At 38.8% G+C, this 21,176-nt stretch overlaps 1 protein-coding gene across 1 annotated transcript in view; it reads left to right on the top strand.

The window, feature by feature from the left end:
- Positions 1-319: 319 nt before the first annotated feature.
- Positions 320-21,176, top strand: part of LOC137171608 (rho-related GTP-binding protein RhoN-like) — a 28,999-nt gene continuing 8,142 nt past the window's right edge. The window contains exons 1-3 of the mRNA XM_067575627.1: positions 320-670; positions 2,011-2,098; positions 20,657-20,766. Of these exons, the coding sequence (XP_067431728.1) occupies positions 566-670; positions 2,011-2,098; positions 20,657-20,766 (303 nt within the window). The 5' untranslated portion in view covers positions 320-565. The remainder of the gene's footprint in view (positions 671-2,010; positions 2,099-20,656; positions 20,767-21,176) is intronic.

The raw sequence follows: 21,176 nt of genomic DNA on the forward strand, positions 1-21,176 counted from the left end.
GTGGTGGCAGTAGTCTACTACTACTTCTACAACTGGTAATACTAAAAAAGCTAATAACTTGAATGTGTTTCATTGTTTTGACCCAAATCTAAGGAGGTCAGAGGTCTAAAGGTCAGGGCCAACACTCACTGACACTTAAATATAAACTGATGCTTCAATCATGGCTGTGTGAGGTTAAAGTTTGATCATTATGAACAATCATGAAGTCCACCCTGACACCATTCTTGCTAAGTTTTGGTGCATCAGCCTCTATTTTTCCATTAGAAAGAGTTAGGTAGGGGTTTATTTTGAAACACCTAACAGGAAAACGCTTTTTAGTGACGCTCCATTGACAGGTGGCGTCAGTGTCCCCTCACTTCACCGGTGGAGCAGAGGAGCGCAGCATTGCGCAGAGCATGTAGCCGAAACTACATCAGACTGTGGATCTGAAGTTTTAGTGCGAAGTGTTTTCTTCTTCAGGAGAAACATTTACAACAGTTAGAGCTGCTCATCGACACTCAACTTGCTGGGAGCTAAATGACAAGTAGGCAGCGGTACAGATCCACTCAGTGATACACCGGGCACGATGGAGAGCAAGGGATTACTTCGCTGTAAGATTGTGGTTGTCGGTGATACGCAGTGTGGCAAGACGGCTCTCCTCCACGTTTTTGCCAAAGACTCGTACCCCGAGGTAAGACAGGATTTCATAAAGATAAACGCATAAGTGATGACTGCAGCACAGGTGCGTAAAACCCCTAAACCGTACGGCACGACAAAGTCTCCACCTAACCTGAAATTTCCAGTAAAACTTCAAAACCTGCTTATGTCATCTAAAATCTGGAAACTGACTGATGACTTTATTTATTTACATTTATTTATTTTAATGCGGTTTTGCTCCTTTCTCACCACGGACTAACGCACTGTAAATTGGAGCAGAATGACACCCAGAGGTGATATCTTTAGATAGGTTTATCTCTTTTTATTACACAATGATGCTTAAACTTTGTGCTCCATTATAATATAAACACCGACAAAGTTAACAATCCGTCTGGGCTTCAGATCCGTGCTTATAACGTGTGTCTCTGCCACAGCGCAATAAAAGCTGGTCGTCTGTGCGCTTTTGCGCATCGTGCGCATCAGCGTCTGGTACCGTCGGATAATGAACTGGAGCAGCCTGGTCTGTAAAGACTGGAAAGTCACAACAACTACCAGTGTCCCGAAATACTTCTGAGCAACACACTGAATCACCACCTGCATGTGTAGGTTGTGTGTTGCAGAGAGTGTGGCGACTCAAAACTCTGAATGTCCAATGAGCAATCAGGATAAAACAATTTACGCAATATAGAGTTTGTCTCTTAAAGACGTTAATTACTGGACAATATACTTTTAGTGACTGCATAAAAATAACTACATTTTAATCTCATTATTCTCATTATGCAGGAACATATACAGTTAAATTAACACTAGACAATTTGGAAGTGATCAATTGAGATTTTAAATGGATAAATACTATATATATATAATGTATATATAAAATTATATATTATATATTTATGTAATTTTCATCAAATCTTTCCTGTTGTTTTGTCAACACTGAATGCAGAACATGTACAATACATTAGCAACTACAAGGAATGACATTGATTTAAATATCTTATTCTGAACAGATGCAGAGGATATACTGTATTTTGTTCCAAAGAAGGAATAAAAAAGATGTCTCGGACTTGAGTTTTTTAGTTCAGTTGAAACTCCTGAACTGTTGAGGATAATCAAATCAAAGCTTGTTGACCCAAATTTCTGAATTTGAAAATAGGTCAAAGCTTAGAATTGGCCTCATCTACTTTCCACACACACGCACCATCTCGTGCCTCTGATGTTCTTCATTGCACCATCATCTGCACCACAGTTCATTTAATTAATTAATTTGTTTCTACCCTAAAACATCTTGTTAACCCTTCTAACAAATATGACAATGTACATTACACACCTCTCAGCTTTGATCTAACTGTAGCCACACACGTCTCATTTCAGAATTATGTTCCCACCGTGTTTGAGAATTACACAGCCAGCTTCGAGATCGACAAACAGCGGATCGAGCTCAACATGTGGGACACTTCAGGTAAGACACACTTGGGTTTGGTTCGAGCATCATCCATATCTGGTGTGGCAGGATTACAGTGGCATGCGATAAGAGGTGTGCCGCATCAACCCACGAAGAAGTTAACAGGCTCTCCAGATTGGCAGACAGCTGACTCCTCGGAGCGTTCAACAACATCCAGGCTGTGGGCCAAAAACATTAGCAGCCACAGCCTGAGTGTGTCACGATAATCTGTTGGGAGTTCTGAGACATAGATTTAAAATTATTTCAAACTAATTTGAGTCTGTTTCACATGTAGACGCAGCAGTGGCAGCCGCAGAACTAGTCAGTGTTTACGCAGTGTTTATGTAACTCCACTCCTGTCATCGCCTGTAGAGTTAATTTGACACTCGTAGTTAGTTTTAAACAGATGCTCCAGAGTTATAGCAGCTCTGTGAGAGGATAAACAACTTCTCATTCAACACTTATCTGTTCCAAGTAAAAAGCAACACTTATGATATGACTACAAGATTCAACTGCTCTTATGATTTGGCATTATGACCGGATACATGCGACAGTGTTATAGCAAGTTGATTTTGTTATTTTGAGTTAAAAAATGTTGACTGCAGAGTTGTTTGTCCACTCCAAGTGGTAATATAGCTTTGGGCAAGCTGTTCAAAACGGTAAAGTTAACTCTGATATGTGTGGATGTCACAATGTTGACGTTTTAGACTCACAAATTCAGTATTTTTCAGTGCAGAGTAAAAAAAAAAGCTGAGAGTTTGTGGAGCTCTAACAGTCAGTTTCTTTCAGCCTCCAGATGCGAGTTAACTTTCTCCCTATTTTAGCCTTTAGGCCCTTTTGCATTTCATTCCCTCTTATGTAACAACACCCTAAAACTTGTTCTCACAGTGCAGCTTTAATGCACAGCGTTCCATTTACCTCCACCCAGGCAGACAGACAGACCAGCTAGACAAGCTGGAGATTAAGAGCTGCAGCTGCTGAGGCCGGTGTTGCCTGTTGGTTTCGCAGTGGGTGAGGCCACACCGCTGTGTTTGAATAACACCCTGTGACATTGCTGGCTGTCCCACACACACCTTTCTCTCACCGAGTGGTGCGGTGGATAACAATTACACCGGTGCAACACTTAAACAGTAATTTACTCCATCACACACACACACACACACCGAAAACATTCAATTCATCCCTTTGTGTGAAGCTTTTGCCATTCAGGACTTCATTGTTATATTACTGGAATACAATAGAGGCTGAACAGGTGGGAATGTGTGTACCTTTATGAATAAGATGTGAGGTGCTTCTGGAAAAGAGTCTGCATGCTCAGTAGAGTTTTGCCAAACCTTCTCCATAAATAAATTTAACCAAAATCTGTTTCTATCTGAGCATCTGTGAAACCAGGAGAAAAAAGTAATATTATTTTTTAATAAAGAATACTTTCAAATAGTTTATGAGAGGATATACACCAGCCAAAAGGGATTTTTACAACCTGGCAACCCAAATGTTGACTTAATTAATGGATTTTAAGTGATTTATAAAACAGTAGTAACCAACTTGTTTGCCTTTTTCTAATATGACTTATTAGAAAGTGAAAGCTGTAGAGGTAAAAGTAAAGAAAGGACCTTGATTACACGAGGGTTTAAAGAGATAGACATTTTAGAAAATAAGTTTATTAATTTTCTTGCTGACAGTTAGATGAGAAGATTGATACCCATCTTATATGTGTCCGTTAAACGTGAAGCTGGAGCCTACAGCTGTGTAGCTTAGCTTAGCATAAACAGTAGAAACGGGGTGAAACAGCTAACGAAATCCGCCTACCAGCACATAGGCTACAAAGCTCATTAATTAACATGTTATATCTTGTTTGTTTAAACTGCACAAAAACTGAAGCGTAAAAATGACAATTTGTGGAAGTTATTGTGCCTGGTCAAATATCCTAATCACAAGTTGTAGTGTTAAATTTGTGAGTTTTAGAGGTACTGGTGGCCAGATACTTTCAACCGTACAGAGCCAGACTAGCTGCTTTTCCCATGTTTCCTGTGCTAACAAGCTAACTTCTGCTAATGTTAGCATGATATTTGGTGTAGGGAGAAATGAGAGTGGTATCTTCTCATCTACAGTCAAAATGATTAAAATTATAATTAAATTGTATTTAAAGGACGAGTCAAAATGTTGAATTTGCCCTTTAAATATAATTAATTGGATTCTTGACAAAATCTAGCTCATGGCTAGTGATCCATGTCTGACCTTCGCTGGCTTCCTCCGGATCCCCATAATCTGTTGAGAGGAGAGGTGTGTGTTTTGCCTCGCGGCGTCCCTGTGAGCTATTCTGAGTTTTTCTCAGGAGACAGGTGAATCTGCACCTACATCAGTATTACGACAGCTCCCCCCGGTACCTGCTTCTCCCTACTAATGACTGAAAAGGGGGATTATAGACACCTGGTGAGCATAGAAAGATGATTTTGTATGTGTCTGTGTAATACCCATGAGTTTTTAACTTCTGGTTTTACTTACATTCACAATTGCTTATGCAATCACAGTTTTGTTGGAATATGTCCATACCTCAGCTGGTGTGTGTTTGTGTGTTCACAGGCATGTGCAGGCATGCGTAAGAGACAGCCGGGAAAATGTTTGTTAGCATTCAGTTTCTCTGTGTGTGTGGTTTTGTGTTGCTGTATGGCATGCCAGTGTGAGCAGTTTGCACAATAGCATGTGAACCAGACTAGTGGGAGTGAGGGCATGACTACACTTTATAGAGAAATCTGTTATGTTTTCATCATAATTCCAAAACCCCAATAGTTTGAAAAACTTCCCATTGGACTGAAAGCCAAATTCAGCATCATCAACATGAACAGTGTGTGTTTTCAGAGCAATGGGCCTTTGAACCAATGGGCAGTCCCCTAATATTGAGTGATTGAAACAACAGAAGGATATGAAGCCACAATAACAGTCTACTTTCAGGATAAAATATCAGACTTTAATTGAGAATGTTGGATTTGCACTGCGAGTAAAGTGGTACTAATTGAATCATATCAAATGTCGAATTCATTCAGAAAACTCCTTTAACAAAACAGATCTGTGATACGTGTCTTCAGAGCACCAAAGGATGAAAACTCATCACAGATTTGAAGATATAAGGCCAGAGCTCCTGCGTGGATAACAGCGGAGAAGATGAGATTAGAAGAAGGGAAGATAAGAAACGGAGCAGGCTGAGTGTTGTTGAGTCTCAGAGAGACGAGAGAACGTTAGGCAAGGTGCCAGAACGAGCCTCTGAGCCGCCTGCTCTTTGTGCAGAAACAAACAGTGGATTTAATTAATCGGGCACTTGCTGTGTGACCAAACACTTGCCCCCTGTCTCCTTCATTCTTCATCTTGCTGCACTCCCCTCTGACTCGTCAACCTCCCGCCTTCCTCCTTTACAGCCTTGTTTTCAGACTCCCTGCCTCGTAGGTTAAACTCTATTTCTCTTTTTTTCGTTCTTGCTGCCAAACTGAATTCCTCCTTCAGTCTTTTCTGTGCACATCTGTGTTAGCCTTCAGTCTTCTCCTATGTTAATCTTTCTCTTTCCCTTTCTTGCACTGCTGAAGACGAAGATCGATGGTGACTTCAGTTCAAGACCATTAATGCAACTTTGCCAGTATGCCACCGTAACGAGGAGTTAAAGTGAAACAGGGACGGCTTTTTCTCACTCTCTGTGCGTGAGAGTCGCTCAGTAATTAGTTTGTGGTAATATGATTCAGCACAAAGTTATTTATGAATATGCATCATGAAAGCACAGTATAAACAAATAAAAAAAACTAGATTTTAATTTGGAATACTAAGATGTTGCCTGAAGATTACTGTAGGTAATAATGCTTGTGTCCCCTTTAGGCCCTTATTATTCAAGCTTAACAAAAAACTAATTAGTAAATAATGAAATTATCACAATCTAATTGGCATATGGTGAACATGGACCCTTCTGGCTCCAAAACTGTGGGTCTGGGACCCCTGGGCAGTTGCTGCTATTGTTGTTAATCCAGCCTTCAAGTGATACACTCCAGGGGTTGTTATTTTGTCCTAAACTACAGTACCAGTAGTGAGTGGGTTTGGAAGGAACAGTTAGCTCAATGTTTTTCATGTCAATCAAAGAAATCAAACCTTTTCTGTGACATTTTTTCTTCTATTTCCATTTTTCCTGGCTGTGGCACATGCCGTCAAAAAATTGAGGAAAGTCTCTGCACACCTAAATATGTGACAGGTGCGTCAGATGAAAGCACAACTTGAATAAAACTCGTCATAAACGAATAAATACTCCGGCAGTAAGAGTCACAGTGTGTGGGAGGTTTTTTTTATAATTTTTATTCAAGCCAAGATGTTCTTAATCCCGCCTGCAGAGTTCTGATTGGCTTGGTTGTTTGGCTTGGTTTCTGTAACCAAAATCTATCAAACTCTCACGCTTTTCAGTCTGTTTTGTATCTGCATACAAGTTTTCTACGATACTGGGGTCGAAAATAATTAAGTCTGTTGGGAAACACTTAAAACACTTCTGCAATATTTTAATGTGCGATGGACCTTGTGGGGTCATTAAAAAGTGATTATTAGATCAATGCACCATAAAACACAAAACAGTCTCATAACCTGTAAGAATTATTGATTATAAATACACAAAGTTGTGTATTGAGCGTTTTTTTACCCTCCAAATAAAAAATACAAGACCGAGAACCTGCAATCTGATCCCAGGTGACCTCACATGCTATAACACAGTTTTTGTGTCTGGATTTGCCCTTCTCTGCACTTCTGCTTCATCTCTTTAAATTCATTCTTTCTTTTTAATATCCACTCTGGCTGCTGCTGGCCTCTCACCGGTCTTTCTGTCTCTGTTTCCAACAAGTCAAGGTCAGGAGTTGCACTGTACCGGGGCAGTGCCCTCTCAGCACTCTTGAGCTTGATTAGCTTTCCTTGCGTTTTCTTTGTCTGTCTCTCTATCGGTCTCTTCGTCTTTCTCGCTCAATCTTTTTCTCATTTCCTCTGAAAAAACCCTGCACTGCCTCCATCCTTTCCTCTGTGCATCCTGGCATTACAGATACCACATATGGCTCACTCTAATCTGTCTTTATGTGCTGTGACGAAGAAGAAAAGACTCTGTGCTGAGTGCAATTTTGCAGCTGATTGATCTGTTTCTAGCTGACCATCTTGCAACCGGTATCAAACATAGCAACAAATGATCTTTATCCAGCATGTGTGTATGAGGTGATTTGTGAACGTCAGCGTGTTACTGGTTCTCTTTTCTCCCGGTGTGATTTTATTTTATTTTCCCAGCGACCTTTCTTGACTGTGTGCTCGCTCAAAGGAACTCACTTTTCATAAGCATCTGTTCTGGTTTATCGTCAACTAATTTGCCAATGCAAGACTTAAAAAGGTCATAAATTAGATTATGTAGTCACAGACGGAACAATTATGCAGAAAAATTAGCGACTTCTCAACAACGTGACATGTTTTGTTTATTCTGTAATAACGTGCATAACAGGCTCTGAAATTAGGGTTTGAAGTTTTGTGGTGGTTGGCAGGCAGGCAGGCAAGGCTTTCGGTCGTCTTTGCTGGTTTTCAGTGTATTTTACATTTGCTGCAAAAGTAGTTATTGGTGTAAATCTAAGTTTAGTATCCTCTGTGGCTGGTTGGTGACAACCAGTTTAATGCCTGCAGGATACCATAAAAACATAAACATGCAGGCATCTCAGCTGATTACTGATTATGTGAAAGCGTGAGTCATGAAAACAACCGGCCCAACCGGTAGCGTCACACCTTGAAACAGTGAGCAGTGAAAGAACGCATTGAAGTTTGCCGCCTTGAACTCTGTCCTCCAGGCAGCTTCCTGTTCAGAGGTTTTTCTGGGACACTTCCTTTAAGGCCTGATGAGTCAATAAAAACATGTCCTAACATATTCTTGAACACATGAGAGCATTTGCTTGCACGTACTCTCACTTTAAACATGCTGATCCTGATATTGCTGGCACTATATATCCTGTAAAGACCCTGTTGCATCCATTCCTGTATCCATCTCAGGTCGACGGAGTCAGCGGCTGAGATTGCCTTAACAATCCATCATTCATTCATGAGCAGCTTTTATGACCCCAATTACACGTTCACTCCTTGAAAGAACTACCCAGATGTGCTCTGGGTGAGCATCTGCGTGTGTGAGTGGCACCTGGCTCCATGTCAGAAACGAGCATGGAAAATAGCTTGGTGTGTTGAAGCGTTTCAGAGGCTTTTTGGATAGAAGCACAGATAGCGGGGGAGAAGCGAAGGGAACTGGGTTTTTAGTCCAAGTGCTGTTGTGTTTTTTTTTTCTCCACAAAACATGTGCAGGGGTGTGTATGTTTGTGCTGTATGAGTGTATGAGTAAGTGCCCTAAAAGATTAGAGGAGTGGGAAAATATATAAATAGAGACAGTGAAGAGACAGAAAGATATAGTGTCAAAGAGTGAGTGCTCAGTTTTAAGTGCCCATAGGAGAAAGCATGCTGAGTGAGAACTAAATGAGTGTCAGTAGGTTTTCATGGTGCGAGCCTGTGCTCCAGTCATCCTGGTCTGATTCTCTGCGGCTCATGCAGCCCATTAGAAGAGTGAGGGTACATTGAAAATCAATGGCCTAGATGCGTCTCCATTCTCATTCCCAGGAGACTCCTGGTCTGTCTTTCAGCCAGTGGTGCATGTGTAACTGAGAGGTCTGTCCAAGAAAGACACTGAGTCTGGATGAAGATGCACACGGTAACACTAACTTTTACATGTGACTTTTGCATGACTCTTTCTACAAACTGGTTCTTCTTCTTCCTCAAACTTCTTTCCAACTATTTCAGTTATTCACTCCTACTCCACCAGGCAGTATGAACACGTTCATCTTCCATTACATTAAAAAAATGTGGTTTATCATTTCATTTAGATCAGTGTAGATTAGCTGGAGGGAATAAGATGCTTCCTCTGTTGATGTTAAGTCCAAATTCTGTACACTTTGAGCCAGTTATCAATACAGTAAAGGTCCTTTTTCTACATTTTCCAATTCATTAAGACTGTCTTTCTTACTGACAGAGCTGCAGATTTAATAAGATACTGTGTTTGCTTGGCTTTACATTCTTATGTTGTTTTCCAAGTACATTTTTTTTTTAGTTTTTTTGTTTTGAAAAGCATGTCTTGTCCAAACATTTGTTCACATCATCAAAGTTCTACTTTACATTAAATGATGCAGAATAACCCAAATAACTTACTAAAACAAATATTTTCAATGCAGCTCAGTAAGAATTTGGACATTTTTAGAGTAGAGGTGGAATCCCTCAATGAGAAAAATTTAGATTGCAACCAATAGAGAAAGCCCCACAAAAATGGATGAAAAGTGAATATTATTGACATCAGGTAATCCAAGTATAGGCTAGACTGTAAAGAAATCATCATTTTCCAAAGCACTTGCACTAAACATAAATTTCAAGATAGAAAAAGATATTTTGGAGGACTTCCACCTACGAGTATGACAGCTTAGGAAACCTCCTCTCATGGCAGCTAGATCAAAAGTCCTTGAAATCAATAGAAGAAAACAGAAAGTTCACCAGTATACGAGTGAAAAAATGTTTTTCCAATGAAATGTCAGTAACAAAATGCAATGTGTCTCTAAATATTAATTTCATGTCAACTATCAATAAATGTAGGCATTTATGTATGTTGACAAGAGTATTTCAGGCTCTCACGTGAGTTGCTCTGGCAAAAATACACCTGGCCTGTAAAGATGGTGGAGGAGCAGAGAAACAAGTTGCGAGTAAGATGCTCCACTCATGTGCCTCATGTGGAGATGAGGGGTAACATGAAAAGAGAGACACAAGCTCTAGGTATTGTAATCAAGAATCTCATATGTGGAGCTGCACCTCAGGTTGTCAATATATCTAGTAACAGTTGGGAGAGATCGCTAAAAACTGGCTAAAAACTGGAAACACTGTTTCCTGCCTTCATGGCAACTAGATCAAAAGCCCTTGAAATCAATAGAGGTAAACAGAAAGTTGTTCTAAAAGAAATAGAAAGAGTTAAAAAAAAAAACTTGAAAAGAAAAAAAAAACACAGGAAACCCAAACTAAACTCTTCAACCTTTCACATTAGCTGCAATGCTCTTCCGGCTAACGATTGCTCCCCAGCTAACACTAACATTTTGCAACAAAGAGGAGGATGAAACGATCATCAGTGTGATGAACATACTCATGAAAAGAAACATTTTTGACAGGACAACAAGAACAGGGATTTCAAAATGTTATCAGACCATGTGGGTACACAGAGGATTAGATTTCCATCTTTTAGACAGTGGGTCAAAACCATAAGGGCTCAGTTGTTACATTACATGGCTGTAAAAAAGTAATTAGATTTTGTAGTGCACTTTGTTTAGTCACAAAAACACACACTGAGGGCACTCAAGGGGTCTATCCATCCACTTTAGACCCTCTCTATCCTTTATCTATAATTCAAGACGTAGCAATGACCACTCCATTCAACCCCCAACACCTCAGCCATTACTGAGAGGTGGGAGGAGTGATGCTGACCTTGTTTCTACTACGTTGTCATATATGGAAATAAAGCGTTTCCTGGTTTCATGTTTCTAGTTTTTTGTACAGTACATACAGCTTGTAATATGTTATTCCTCTACTATTTTTTAGTAGATTTTGTCTCTGTTATTTCTTTTCTTTCCTTTTCCATAGTCCGTATGGCTTTATAAAGTCAAGGTGAGGTTTAGAAGCAGCAGGACAAAGTGTTTGCTTCCACTAACTGAGATATATGGATCAGAGGTTCATATATATATTCTCAGAGTTTGATCTCAGAGTCATGGCTGCAGCCAGGAATATAAGATTCTGTGCTGAACTTGACAGCATATAAAATCACAACAGGAGCTGGGAGGTTTAATGTGACGGGGAGATGCCCAGATGCCAGTCTGCTCGCTCTGTCATTAATTTTAGGTATTCCTGTAGGATTACTGCTGATTTCAGGCAAAACTGCACTCACTGGCAGCGCTCTCCCTCTGTGCCTACTGAGTTAGAAATATGCCAGAACATCACGTAGAATTTATCACTGAAATACAGCCCGGTGTTCAGTCACTCGTCCCACTTTTAATAAAAAACTTTCAGTCAGAATGGAGTAATGCGATTAGATGGAGCTTGAGTGAATTTAGCCCGATCGCGCTTTGTAAGTGGCTGATAAACATCTGACATCCTCATGCATCATTTTTTATCCACACACCAGTTTTAAATGCTTAAAGAAAACCTGAAGACTCTCCCCATAAAGACCTGTTCAGCTGTCTCTTTATTACAGGACACATGGGCCTCTCTGACTGAAATATGTAGCAAATACATAAATGCATGTATGTATGTATATATGCATGTGTGTGTGTGGTACAGAAAATATAAATCTGTTCTCACATTTTTGACATGCACATCCTCCTCTCTCTCTGCCTCTTGATGTGATTGGCAGGATCAGCATCACTCGTTCCTCCATGCTGCTTTCAGGGCTATTGTCTTGTACTCCGGCAGAGGAGTATGCATGACAACCAGCAGTTTCTGCTCCACTTACATGAATTCATGTTATATGAAGACTAAAAATGGATTATGCTCAACATGGAAAAGAACATCGTATAGTGTAAATTCACCATAAATTTAAAATAAACTTTGAATAGTAGTAGGTAGTTTAACCTCTCATAAGCACATTGTTAAATATACAACTAGCATAATGCACAAATAAATGTAACAGTTCTCTAAAATTTAGTGCAGTACATGAAAAGTTTTAGGTGTTTAATGGAATGAATACTTACTAACAAAGATAAATAATAATCTCCTTTATCATCATATTGTTTTTCTGATAAGATTATAACATAAATAATACATTTATATATTTATAATGCACTATGGGCTGTTTTATCTTCCAATTCCACGATTAAAATAGAAGGTAAATCAAATAAAGTGAAACCAGGCAGTCAAACTCTTACTCCTCTTACTCAAGGTCCACTTACAGGCTTTTTCCTGGAGCTTTCAACCATAGCTCACAGTCTTCATACATGACCAAAATATGAGACCATACGAGACCAAAACTTCCAAACTTCCAAACGTCACCTGATTAAAACCGTGTAATCTTCGTGACAAGTCAGCAAACTCCATCTTTGATGAAGACCATGAGAGGAGGCACAAGAAAGAGCTAATAAGAAGATTTGAGAAGAAATTAACTTTCAAGGTCAAAAGATGCAGAACGTTTGATCAGTACGTCATTTTTCTACTATTAACCTTAAAGTTTTAGTTCCATTGAGACGTCACGTCTGAGAAAAATCATCAAAAATCTGTAAGAAACCCATTTAATGACCTTCTTTTTACAGTTAAATGGATAATTTGTTTTAATCAAATGCAAAACAAACAGACACAAATGGAGAAAAAGACAAACTATATCAGACTGAATATTGATGTAATTCTTGACAGGGAGAGAGAGCACATTGTCTCTGCAGGGCGTCTTAAAGTGTTCATGCGTATACGCTGAGTGATTAGCCACGCTGAGCAGGTGTGTGTGTGTGTGTGTGTGTGTGTATGTGTGTCTACTGAGTGGACTCTATGACTGTATGATAATCATCTGAACGCACAGGCTGATTTCCCTCTTCTGTTATTTAGTAGACAGTCGTATCGTCCCTACATTTCACACAGCGTGAGTGTGTAGCAGTAATGGCTAATCTCTGTGGGTGGCATTATTTTTATGTTCAGGTGGTGGAAGAAAAATTCAATGTGATGGCATTGAATTTTACTGCCACTTCCCCTCTGTAGCTCAGGATTTCAGACCTGGATGAAACATTAAAAAGGCATTATTTCATTAGAAGGGCATGGCTGTGACAAACAGGATTTTAATATTAATGAGCATGACTGTGCTGCGATAGAAGTTGTCATAAGAGAGGATTAATAATGATTTTCTCCACAAACATCTCAAGGTGTGTGTGTGTGTGTGTGTTCCTTCTGAATGACGCAGAGCCATGAATACTGAAAGATATGACATGCAAGTCTGATTGTCTCTTATCAGTCACTTTACAGCTTTGAGCTTCACTAACGAAAGAAATTTCCGAAAATACAACAGCAGATGTTTAATAATGAGTTCAGTCAAAATGAAAAAAAAGGAGATATCTCTGGAGCATTGAAAATCATTAACAAGATTTACCATATTTAACATAGAATAGATAATATGCCTCCCTTCATTTCATAATTAGGAAACCTGCCTAGTGGGGCTCATTAAAGGTTGCTCATCAAGAAATTCATAAAAAGCTTATATTCCTCTAAGCTGAATTTACATTACAGGGATACACATGAGTGACAAATTAAAGGAAAAATCTGGATAAATAAGTGGAGAAACATATAGAACGCAGATGATCATAACTCGTAACCCGACTGAAAACTTACGGGAGAATTCGGAGTGACACAAGGGAATATCCTTTGCCAAGGAGCATTCACGCTGGTCTGGAGGTTCATGGTGGACCTACACCTTACTAAGACTCTTTATGTTACTTTGTTGCCCTCTAAAACCACAAATTGTTTTTTTCTCTCTGTTCAGATTACAGAGAGTATTAATTAATGAGCTTTAGAGGTGCTGGTAGTCGTATTTCTAGCCAGAGTAGGGAAACTGTTTCACCTGTTTCCCCTTGTCATTATGCTAAGCTAAGCTAATCGCCTCCTTGCCCTAGCTCCATACTTTACGTACGGACATTTTTCTCATTTAACTCTCAGAAAATGTATTTCCCAAAATGTAATGGGGGTTTATTATTTAGGGGTACACTCTCTGACTCTATATCTTGGTGTTTTTCCAAGAATTATTAGAGTGTCACCTCTGAGTATTTTGTTCAAACTCAGAATGAGTACTCGCCTGTGTCCAGTCAGGGATGGACAATATGATCTAAAATCTATGCAACACCATACTGTCACATTTATCTTATAAATGTAGTGATGAGTATTAAGTAATATGTCAGTATGTGATGTTTCTTTTCTCATGCTAGTTCACTTTTTATATGCTTGATTTGCTTATAGTTTGAACTGATTCTGGACTGGTTAGATGTCATTGGTTATTGTAGATATTCTCAGTTTTATATCAGATTCAGATTATTTATTTGTTAAAACTGTGATGAGAGTAAATTTGTTGCTAATTGTAAGTTATAAGAAGATAATTATGTTTGGTTTGTCGTCCAGCGCTAAAGGACAACACATATATGTGGGTATGACGTGCGTCAAAACTCACATCTACTGTTTTCTTTGAAGGAAAATGTGGGCATGTTAAACTGTGAGCGTGTGCCGCCTTCGTCAACCCACAAGGACTCACGCTAACCCGTTAAACCACTGTTCTATCTAACAGCGGCACTCTTACGCTTTTTTCACATTTGCTCCCTTGATCGGCTACTTCTTTGATATGAATGATGCATTTGGAAAACTTTGTGATACACCCAGTGTGTGCTGCACTCAGGTCCACTTGTGTTTTTGAGTGCTCACACTCAAGGAATTATATGTTTGGAAAACAGGACACACAAGCAAAGCCTCTCCTGTAATGTATCATGTACGTTGAGGTCGCCTACATACCAGCCTCTCTGTGTTTAAATCTTCAAAGTATGTAGTTAATTTAGGGTTTTATATCCAGCCTCACGTGTCACATGAAAAAATGTGCTGTATTTCTCTTAAAAGAAAAAAACAACAACAAAATCTTTCGGGGAGGACAAACCTCTCTTAGCAGCCACTAAATGCAAAGGACCTGTTTAAAGCCTTACACAAGTGGATTACATAAAATTACAAGGGGGCAAGGACAGTTCATACTTACAAGTGTGTAACTGCGAGCTACCAAACAGACAAGAGAACAAAGGAAACGCAGCTTTCATAAGCATCAAACATCAAAAGCATGGCAAAATCATGTAGAGTCACAGCATGGTGTTGCTCTTTTTCAGACTGTTGTGCGTCACTGTGCCATGCAGCAGCTACACATCAAACACAGGCTTGACGTTTCGTTGGCTGTTTTTCAGTGAAAGTAAAATATGAACCTGTATGTTATTTGCTTCATCTTAAAGTTCTTGTTTGTAGAAACTTTATCAGGCAGGATATTTCAATTTCAAACTAGCTTTGACATTCTGTACTAACTGGATTTTGGTGTAAACATGTCAAAAAATAATGCCAAACATAAGTTAAGTTGTGTATGATGCCTCTAAATGCTCTAATAATGTCCTTTGAGAGTGTTTTTTTATGAGTTTAATCTTGATCTGAAGGTTTTAGACAGAGACAGATGGGCTGAAGTTTCTAACAGCAGGAATCTTCCCATGAGGGGCATCATACTACAGGTCCCAGAGAGGGTCAGAAAAGCTCACAGATCAATACACATTAGCTGCTGCTCCAATGCTGAACAAGGATTAGTTGACATCATGGAGCCTTGAGGCTAGAGCTTGGATTGCTGTCGGAAGTGTGTGTGTGTGTGCGTGTGTGTGTGTGTGCGTGCGTGTGTGAATTTGTTCTTATTACGAAGAGTCAAGTAAGCACTTCCATTGTCCAAGATTATGCTAATACCAGTTTTTATGAGGAATAGTGCAGCTGAATTCACTTATAAGCATGAATGATTTCTTGGTTTCCTATATTTGAAGTATTTGATATAAAAAACATAATAACATGATAATAATGAAAGAGAAAAGACATAATTGCTGCAACTTCAGACCCTCCAAAAAATGATCAAAATGAGGATCACTAGTTATAGTCACATGCACATGATACTGAAATCATTCGACATTTGCTATGTTTGAAGCAAGAAAGGAAGAGTTTATTTTGGGAAAAATGCGTTTATGCGCTTATTTCATTACCTCTCTCATGTGTGTAAAGTGTTGAGCTAAAGCCTGGAGGCGATTAGCATAAATTTGCTTAACATAAAGACTGACAACAGGGGGAAACAGCTGGCCTGCCTCTGTCCAAAGTTAAAAAAATATGCCTACCAGCATTTCTAAAGCCCACTTAAACATGTTAAATCCAGTTTGTTTAATCAGTATGAAGAGAAGGAATGATTACAGCGAGGAAAACCTCTTTCAGTGCTCATTTGGGCACCTGACTGTTGTTTTAAGACAGACCTGAAAACTTAACAAGGAAACTATCCTTTAATGTAAAAATGACGATTGTCATGGCGACAACAAAGACAACTCCAGGCAATCATTGCACATGACTGTTGTTCCTAACTCATAAAGCCACAAATTGTCATTTTTACTTTATTGTTTGTGTATGCATTGAACAAACAAGCATCAAGAATCTCCTGATGTGTAAAATAGATAGCTTTAGAGGTGCTTGTAGGCATATTTTCTAAATTTGGACAGTGCCAGGCTAGCTGTTTCCCCATTTCCAGTCTTTACACTAAGCTAAATACTCAACCTATAGCTCCAACTCCATATTACTAGACAATCAATCTCAATCTTTCCATCTAATTCTCAGAAAAAAAGCAAATAAGTGGATTTCCCAAAATGTACTATAAAACATGTATGTAAGCACAGCTGTAAGAAACATTTAGAACATCTGTACAACCTCCTGTATGTTGTTGGGATGGTTGATGGCACGATTCAAAAGCCTTTGACAGTTCAATTAAATGAGATGTTTTTTTTTATTTCAAATCTGGCTTCGGCAGGTATCTGTTTTTGGAGCCTCTGATGAGAAGAGGAGGATTCAAGTGCATAGAGACTTTAATCTCAGGAGATTCTTGATGCTTGTTTATTCTGGACGGTGCAGGGGGACTGAATGGACTTGGCAGAACAATAAACAACCATATTATTGTTGAGGGGGCTACAAGCTAACTGAATACACCAGAGAAAAGCAATCACCGAAACCCGATAGACAGGCTGCTAAATACACAGCTCACGTTGTCTTAATGGGTGGCCAATTCTAAGAATAAATGATTTGAAGTGAGGATACCGCACAGGTGCATTAAATAACACTGTAGATGTTTCTGTTGATTGGTTAGACTATCTGGTGACAGCTGGAGATTTGGTTCCCTGCATTGACAGTTACAGAATGTACCACCTAATCAGCACCCTGGATAGCTCTTTTTAAAGTTTGATTTTGAAAAATCTGGGCGCGAATTTTCCAGACATGTTATTGTCTGCAACTGTTACATGTCCTAACTTTTATAATGGAGAATAGCTTTCTGACTCCATTATTTCCGCTTGAAAAAATGCAGACATGGACCAGAAAGTTAAATTCCTTTTTAAAATAATATTAAAGCACAATGGAGCTTCATTATGTTATTATTCAGCATTCTGCTCCGTTTTACTCCCCCCTGCCTTGGGGGAGAGTTTAGGAGAAACTTCATTGTTTGGATGTGAAGTTTTATACAGTGGAGAGAAGAAAAAGCACAAGGGATGGCAAACCAGGTAATGTGGCTATTATTTTTCAGCCTTTCCGCATATAAAAAACTTGACTTTCATTCCCTCCAAAAAAACAAACAAAAACAAAACAATCTTAACTCAAGATCCACTCACTAGTTTTTTGAGAGCTCTTGTCCACTTTTTGCCTTCCTCAGCGGATGGAGTTGCTCGGTTGTCATGGAGATAGCTCTATTGTTATGAGCAGTGGTCGAATATGTTGGGACTCTGTGACACTTGATCAAATTCTATCTACTGAGGAAGACTGTAGAATGTGGTTGATAGCTGTGGTAAATTGTAGTAAGTGGACCTTGAGTTAATATTTTATTGTTAAGTGGCTGTTTCCAAGGTCAAGATTGAACTTGTAATTTCACAAACATGAGCAAAAAATGATTTATATATGACTTAAACTTAACACATTGTAATACACTGTTGATTTAAGCATTTATTGTAATTGTTATAATAATTAATAGCATTTATTTTTCTTCATTTTTGTGATGATTTACATACAACTTAGTTGTTGAATCTTTTATAATCAGCCAAAGGCAGAAAAAGAAAAGATGTGGACATTGAAAACAATAACTTATAACTGATATTGTTTGTCTCTGTACATGTAATAATTTTAGGTGTGTGTGATCAAAATACATCATTTGTTATTTTGCAATAGTCGGCACGACTTCTAATGATAGCAGCTGACCAAAAGACATTACTCTGCATAGCTGTAACCTATATAGACCTGGTGTACTTGCAGAAGTGCTTACTAAGCAGCTCTGCAAATGACTTCTTTTACTGCATCCCATCGTATTGCTCAGATTTGGCCGGCAGTACTTCATAAATACAGTTTGCATTGCATGACTTCAGGTTGCTTGCAAAACAAAGACCCCTTATTGTTTCATACAAATGCAGAAAACACACTAAAAGATATTAGATACATTTGATTTCACACTCTTTACTTTTCTGTTTGACCAATATGTCTGGCACTGGTACAAAATTAATAAATATTTTGCAATTATGTTTAAAAAAAAGAGTAATATTAAAAAAGGAAAAGTCTGAACTTTCTAACTTTATGGATATAATATGAAAGACTGAAGCTTTTCAACACTGCAGTTGATCACAGCGGCTGTGTGATGCAGAGGTGGAGCTACAGTTGTCGGAGTCGGTTCATTGCTGCCAGTGAGTGTGTGTGGAGGCTATGGAGACCACGGGTGGTTTATGGGTACGTCAGATGCGCTTCCACTCTCCCTTGCTGCCTTTGCCGCTTGTTGAATGTGTATTTTAAGACATAATCTGAACCCACAAAATGCTAGAAAACAAAAGGGAAAGTGAGATAATGTGTTTGTGTGTATGTTCGCATGTGTGAAACCCAGGAGCAAGAATTAATCAAAGGGACAGAAATAAATGATTATGGCCTTTACTTTGAGATGTTTGACCACAGCAACACACGTGCACAAAACACGTGTTTTGCTTTAGGGACAGATTTTGACAGCGCAATACAAATTAGGGTTAATGTGACAGCTTCCACATATACTCTACCTGTATGTTGGCTTGCAAGCGTGTTGACGTTGTGTAATCAAAATTCAAAACGACTTGTGAGGTTTTTTTTTCCATAGTTTTGGCCATCCATTATTATCATTGAGACAATATTTTACTCCCATAAAATCAACAACAACAACACAAGACAGGTTGCGAACAAACCCCCATTTTTACTATTTTATCGGTCAAATATATTGTGATTGCTGTTATGTCATGAACTTCATTTTAACTTCCAAATTTATACAGACAATATAGTTTAACTGGGGATTTGTTTACAACCTTGACTCTTTACTAAAGTTGTGACAGAGCGGCAGTTACATTGGTGAATAAAATACCACAACTGATAAAAGATGGTCAAAACTACAAAAACTGGGTTGTAAAATAACAGATTTTATATTTTAAAGTCACAGTGAAGTTGGCATCTAGCTTCCTTAATGTGAACTATTTCCGAGTGAAATGTAATATGCAGACAGGTTATAACCTTGAGGGGGATTTGATGAAACTGTTCAGGGATTTTGATTTGATTGCTCAAGGTGGGAGTAACTTTGCAAGTGTCTGGAAAACAGTGATTTGGAACTGTAGATTTGTTCGCCTCCACTCACATGTCCCTTATTATTAAAAATAATAGATAAGTCCACAACCACAGTTTGGACACACTTTTCCATTCAGTACCGTACGTTTGGAAATGTAGTTAAATCTATTGCCGACTGATATCCGAACACACTGCAACTATTGCTGTGCTAAGTACAAACAAGCAGATTAAATATGATGTGAGGAATTATCTGGAAACCCGAAATCACATTACACTGGATGAATTCATGTATATGCCCCTGAGTACAGGATGAATCATCAAAAAATATTTTACATTTTACAGGAAAAGAGAGATTTTGCTGTATAAATACTGAAAAAAAAAGTCTTATTTAAATTCTTATTTTTATACATATATTTGATTCATATCAACAAATAATACAACAATTAATGTTAGGACACAGAATAAGGATTTCAAACATGTATTTTTTATTTCATTTGATCTTTAAGAGTCTACTACTAACATAAAAGTTGGGTTGTTTTTAAAATAACGTCTCTGTTTAAAATAATTTGAATGTTATGTATTGTGTTTTCATGTAGCGGCTGAGAGACAGTCAGGTTCTATGGGAATTTTCTCTCGAATGTTTTTTTGTGAAGTTGCCAAAGCCCTGTGTATTGATACAAAAGCACATAGTGGTGGAGACAATGAAATGGAGAGGGAATGTTGTCCCCTCTGCATAGGAATGTGTCCCTTTGCCCAGGTCACAATGCTCGAATTCAGCCTGGGCCCCCACAAAAAAATGCCATTCTGAAATACCAGGTGACACTTTGTGTGAGCCATTCATTATACCACTGTCACTTGTCTGTCTGTTGGCTTATTCAAGACTGTCAGACAAACAGACCAGGGGTTGTGGACGAGGCCCCTCTGTTCGTTTCGAAAGCCATGAATCACGCCCACTCATTGTCATCTGCCGAGTGGGTTAGTTTATGGTAATTACATGTAATCATAGTTATTTCTGCCAGAGGTGCTTCGTAATGACTCACCTTATGACAAAAAATTCAACTCTTGAGCCAAGTAACTAAATTACATGCAATCGACCTGGAAATGTTGGTCACATCTGTGTGTATTTTTCACCCACAGGTTCAGCCTACTATGACAACGTACGGCCGTTAGCCTATCCTGATTCAGACGCTGTGCTCATCTGCTTTGACATCAGCCGTCCGGAGACGATGGACAGTGTGCTGAAAAAGGTCAGTGTCACATTAACAGAAGTGTGAATGTGTCCTGATTAATTTTGTGCCTTTTTTTTAACATAGCCGAAACTATTTTAAGGTACATTTTGTCTCTGAAACAGGGCACCCTTAATGGATAGGCTGATGATAATCTATATTTGATTATTGCCAAGAAATCCCATTAAAACACCACAGCTAATGATGAATTAATGCTACTGACAAGTATTGTCTGTATAGGCAAAGCCCAGCGTAGCTTATTCCACTGTGCCACAAACCTCCGTTGTTGTCCAAAAACACGCTCGTTTACGAAATCTGCAGCTGAAAATAGTCCCCAACAAATGCACTAATTACTCCTGTTTGAGAGATGATGCAAAATGCTAGCGTGCCCAGCTGTTTTAGGAAATTATTTGTTTGTTTTGGTCTTTTCA

Source organism: Thunnus thynnus, chromosome 20 (assembly GCF_963924715.1).
Source record: "Thunnus thynnus chromosome 20, fThuThy2.1, whole genome shotgun sequence".
Classification (NCBI taxonomy): Eukaryota; Metazoa; Chordata; class Actinopteri; order Scombriformes; family Scombridae; genus Thunnus; species Thunnus thynnus.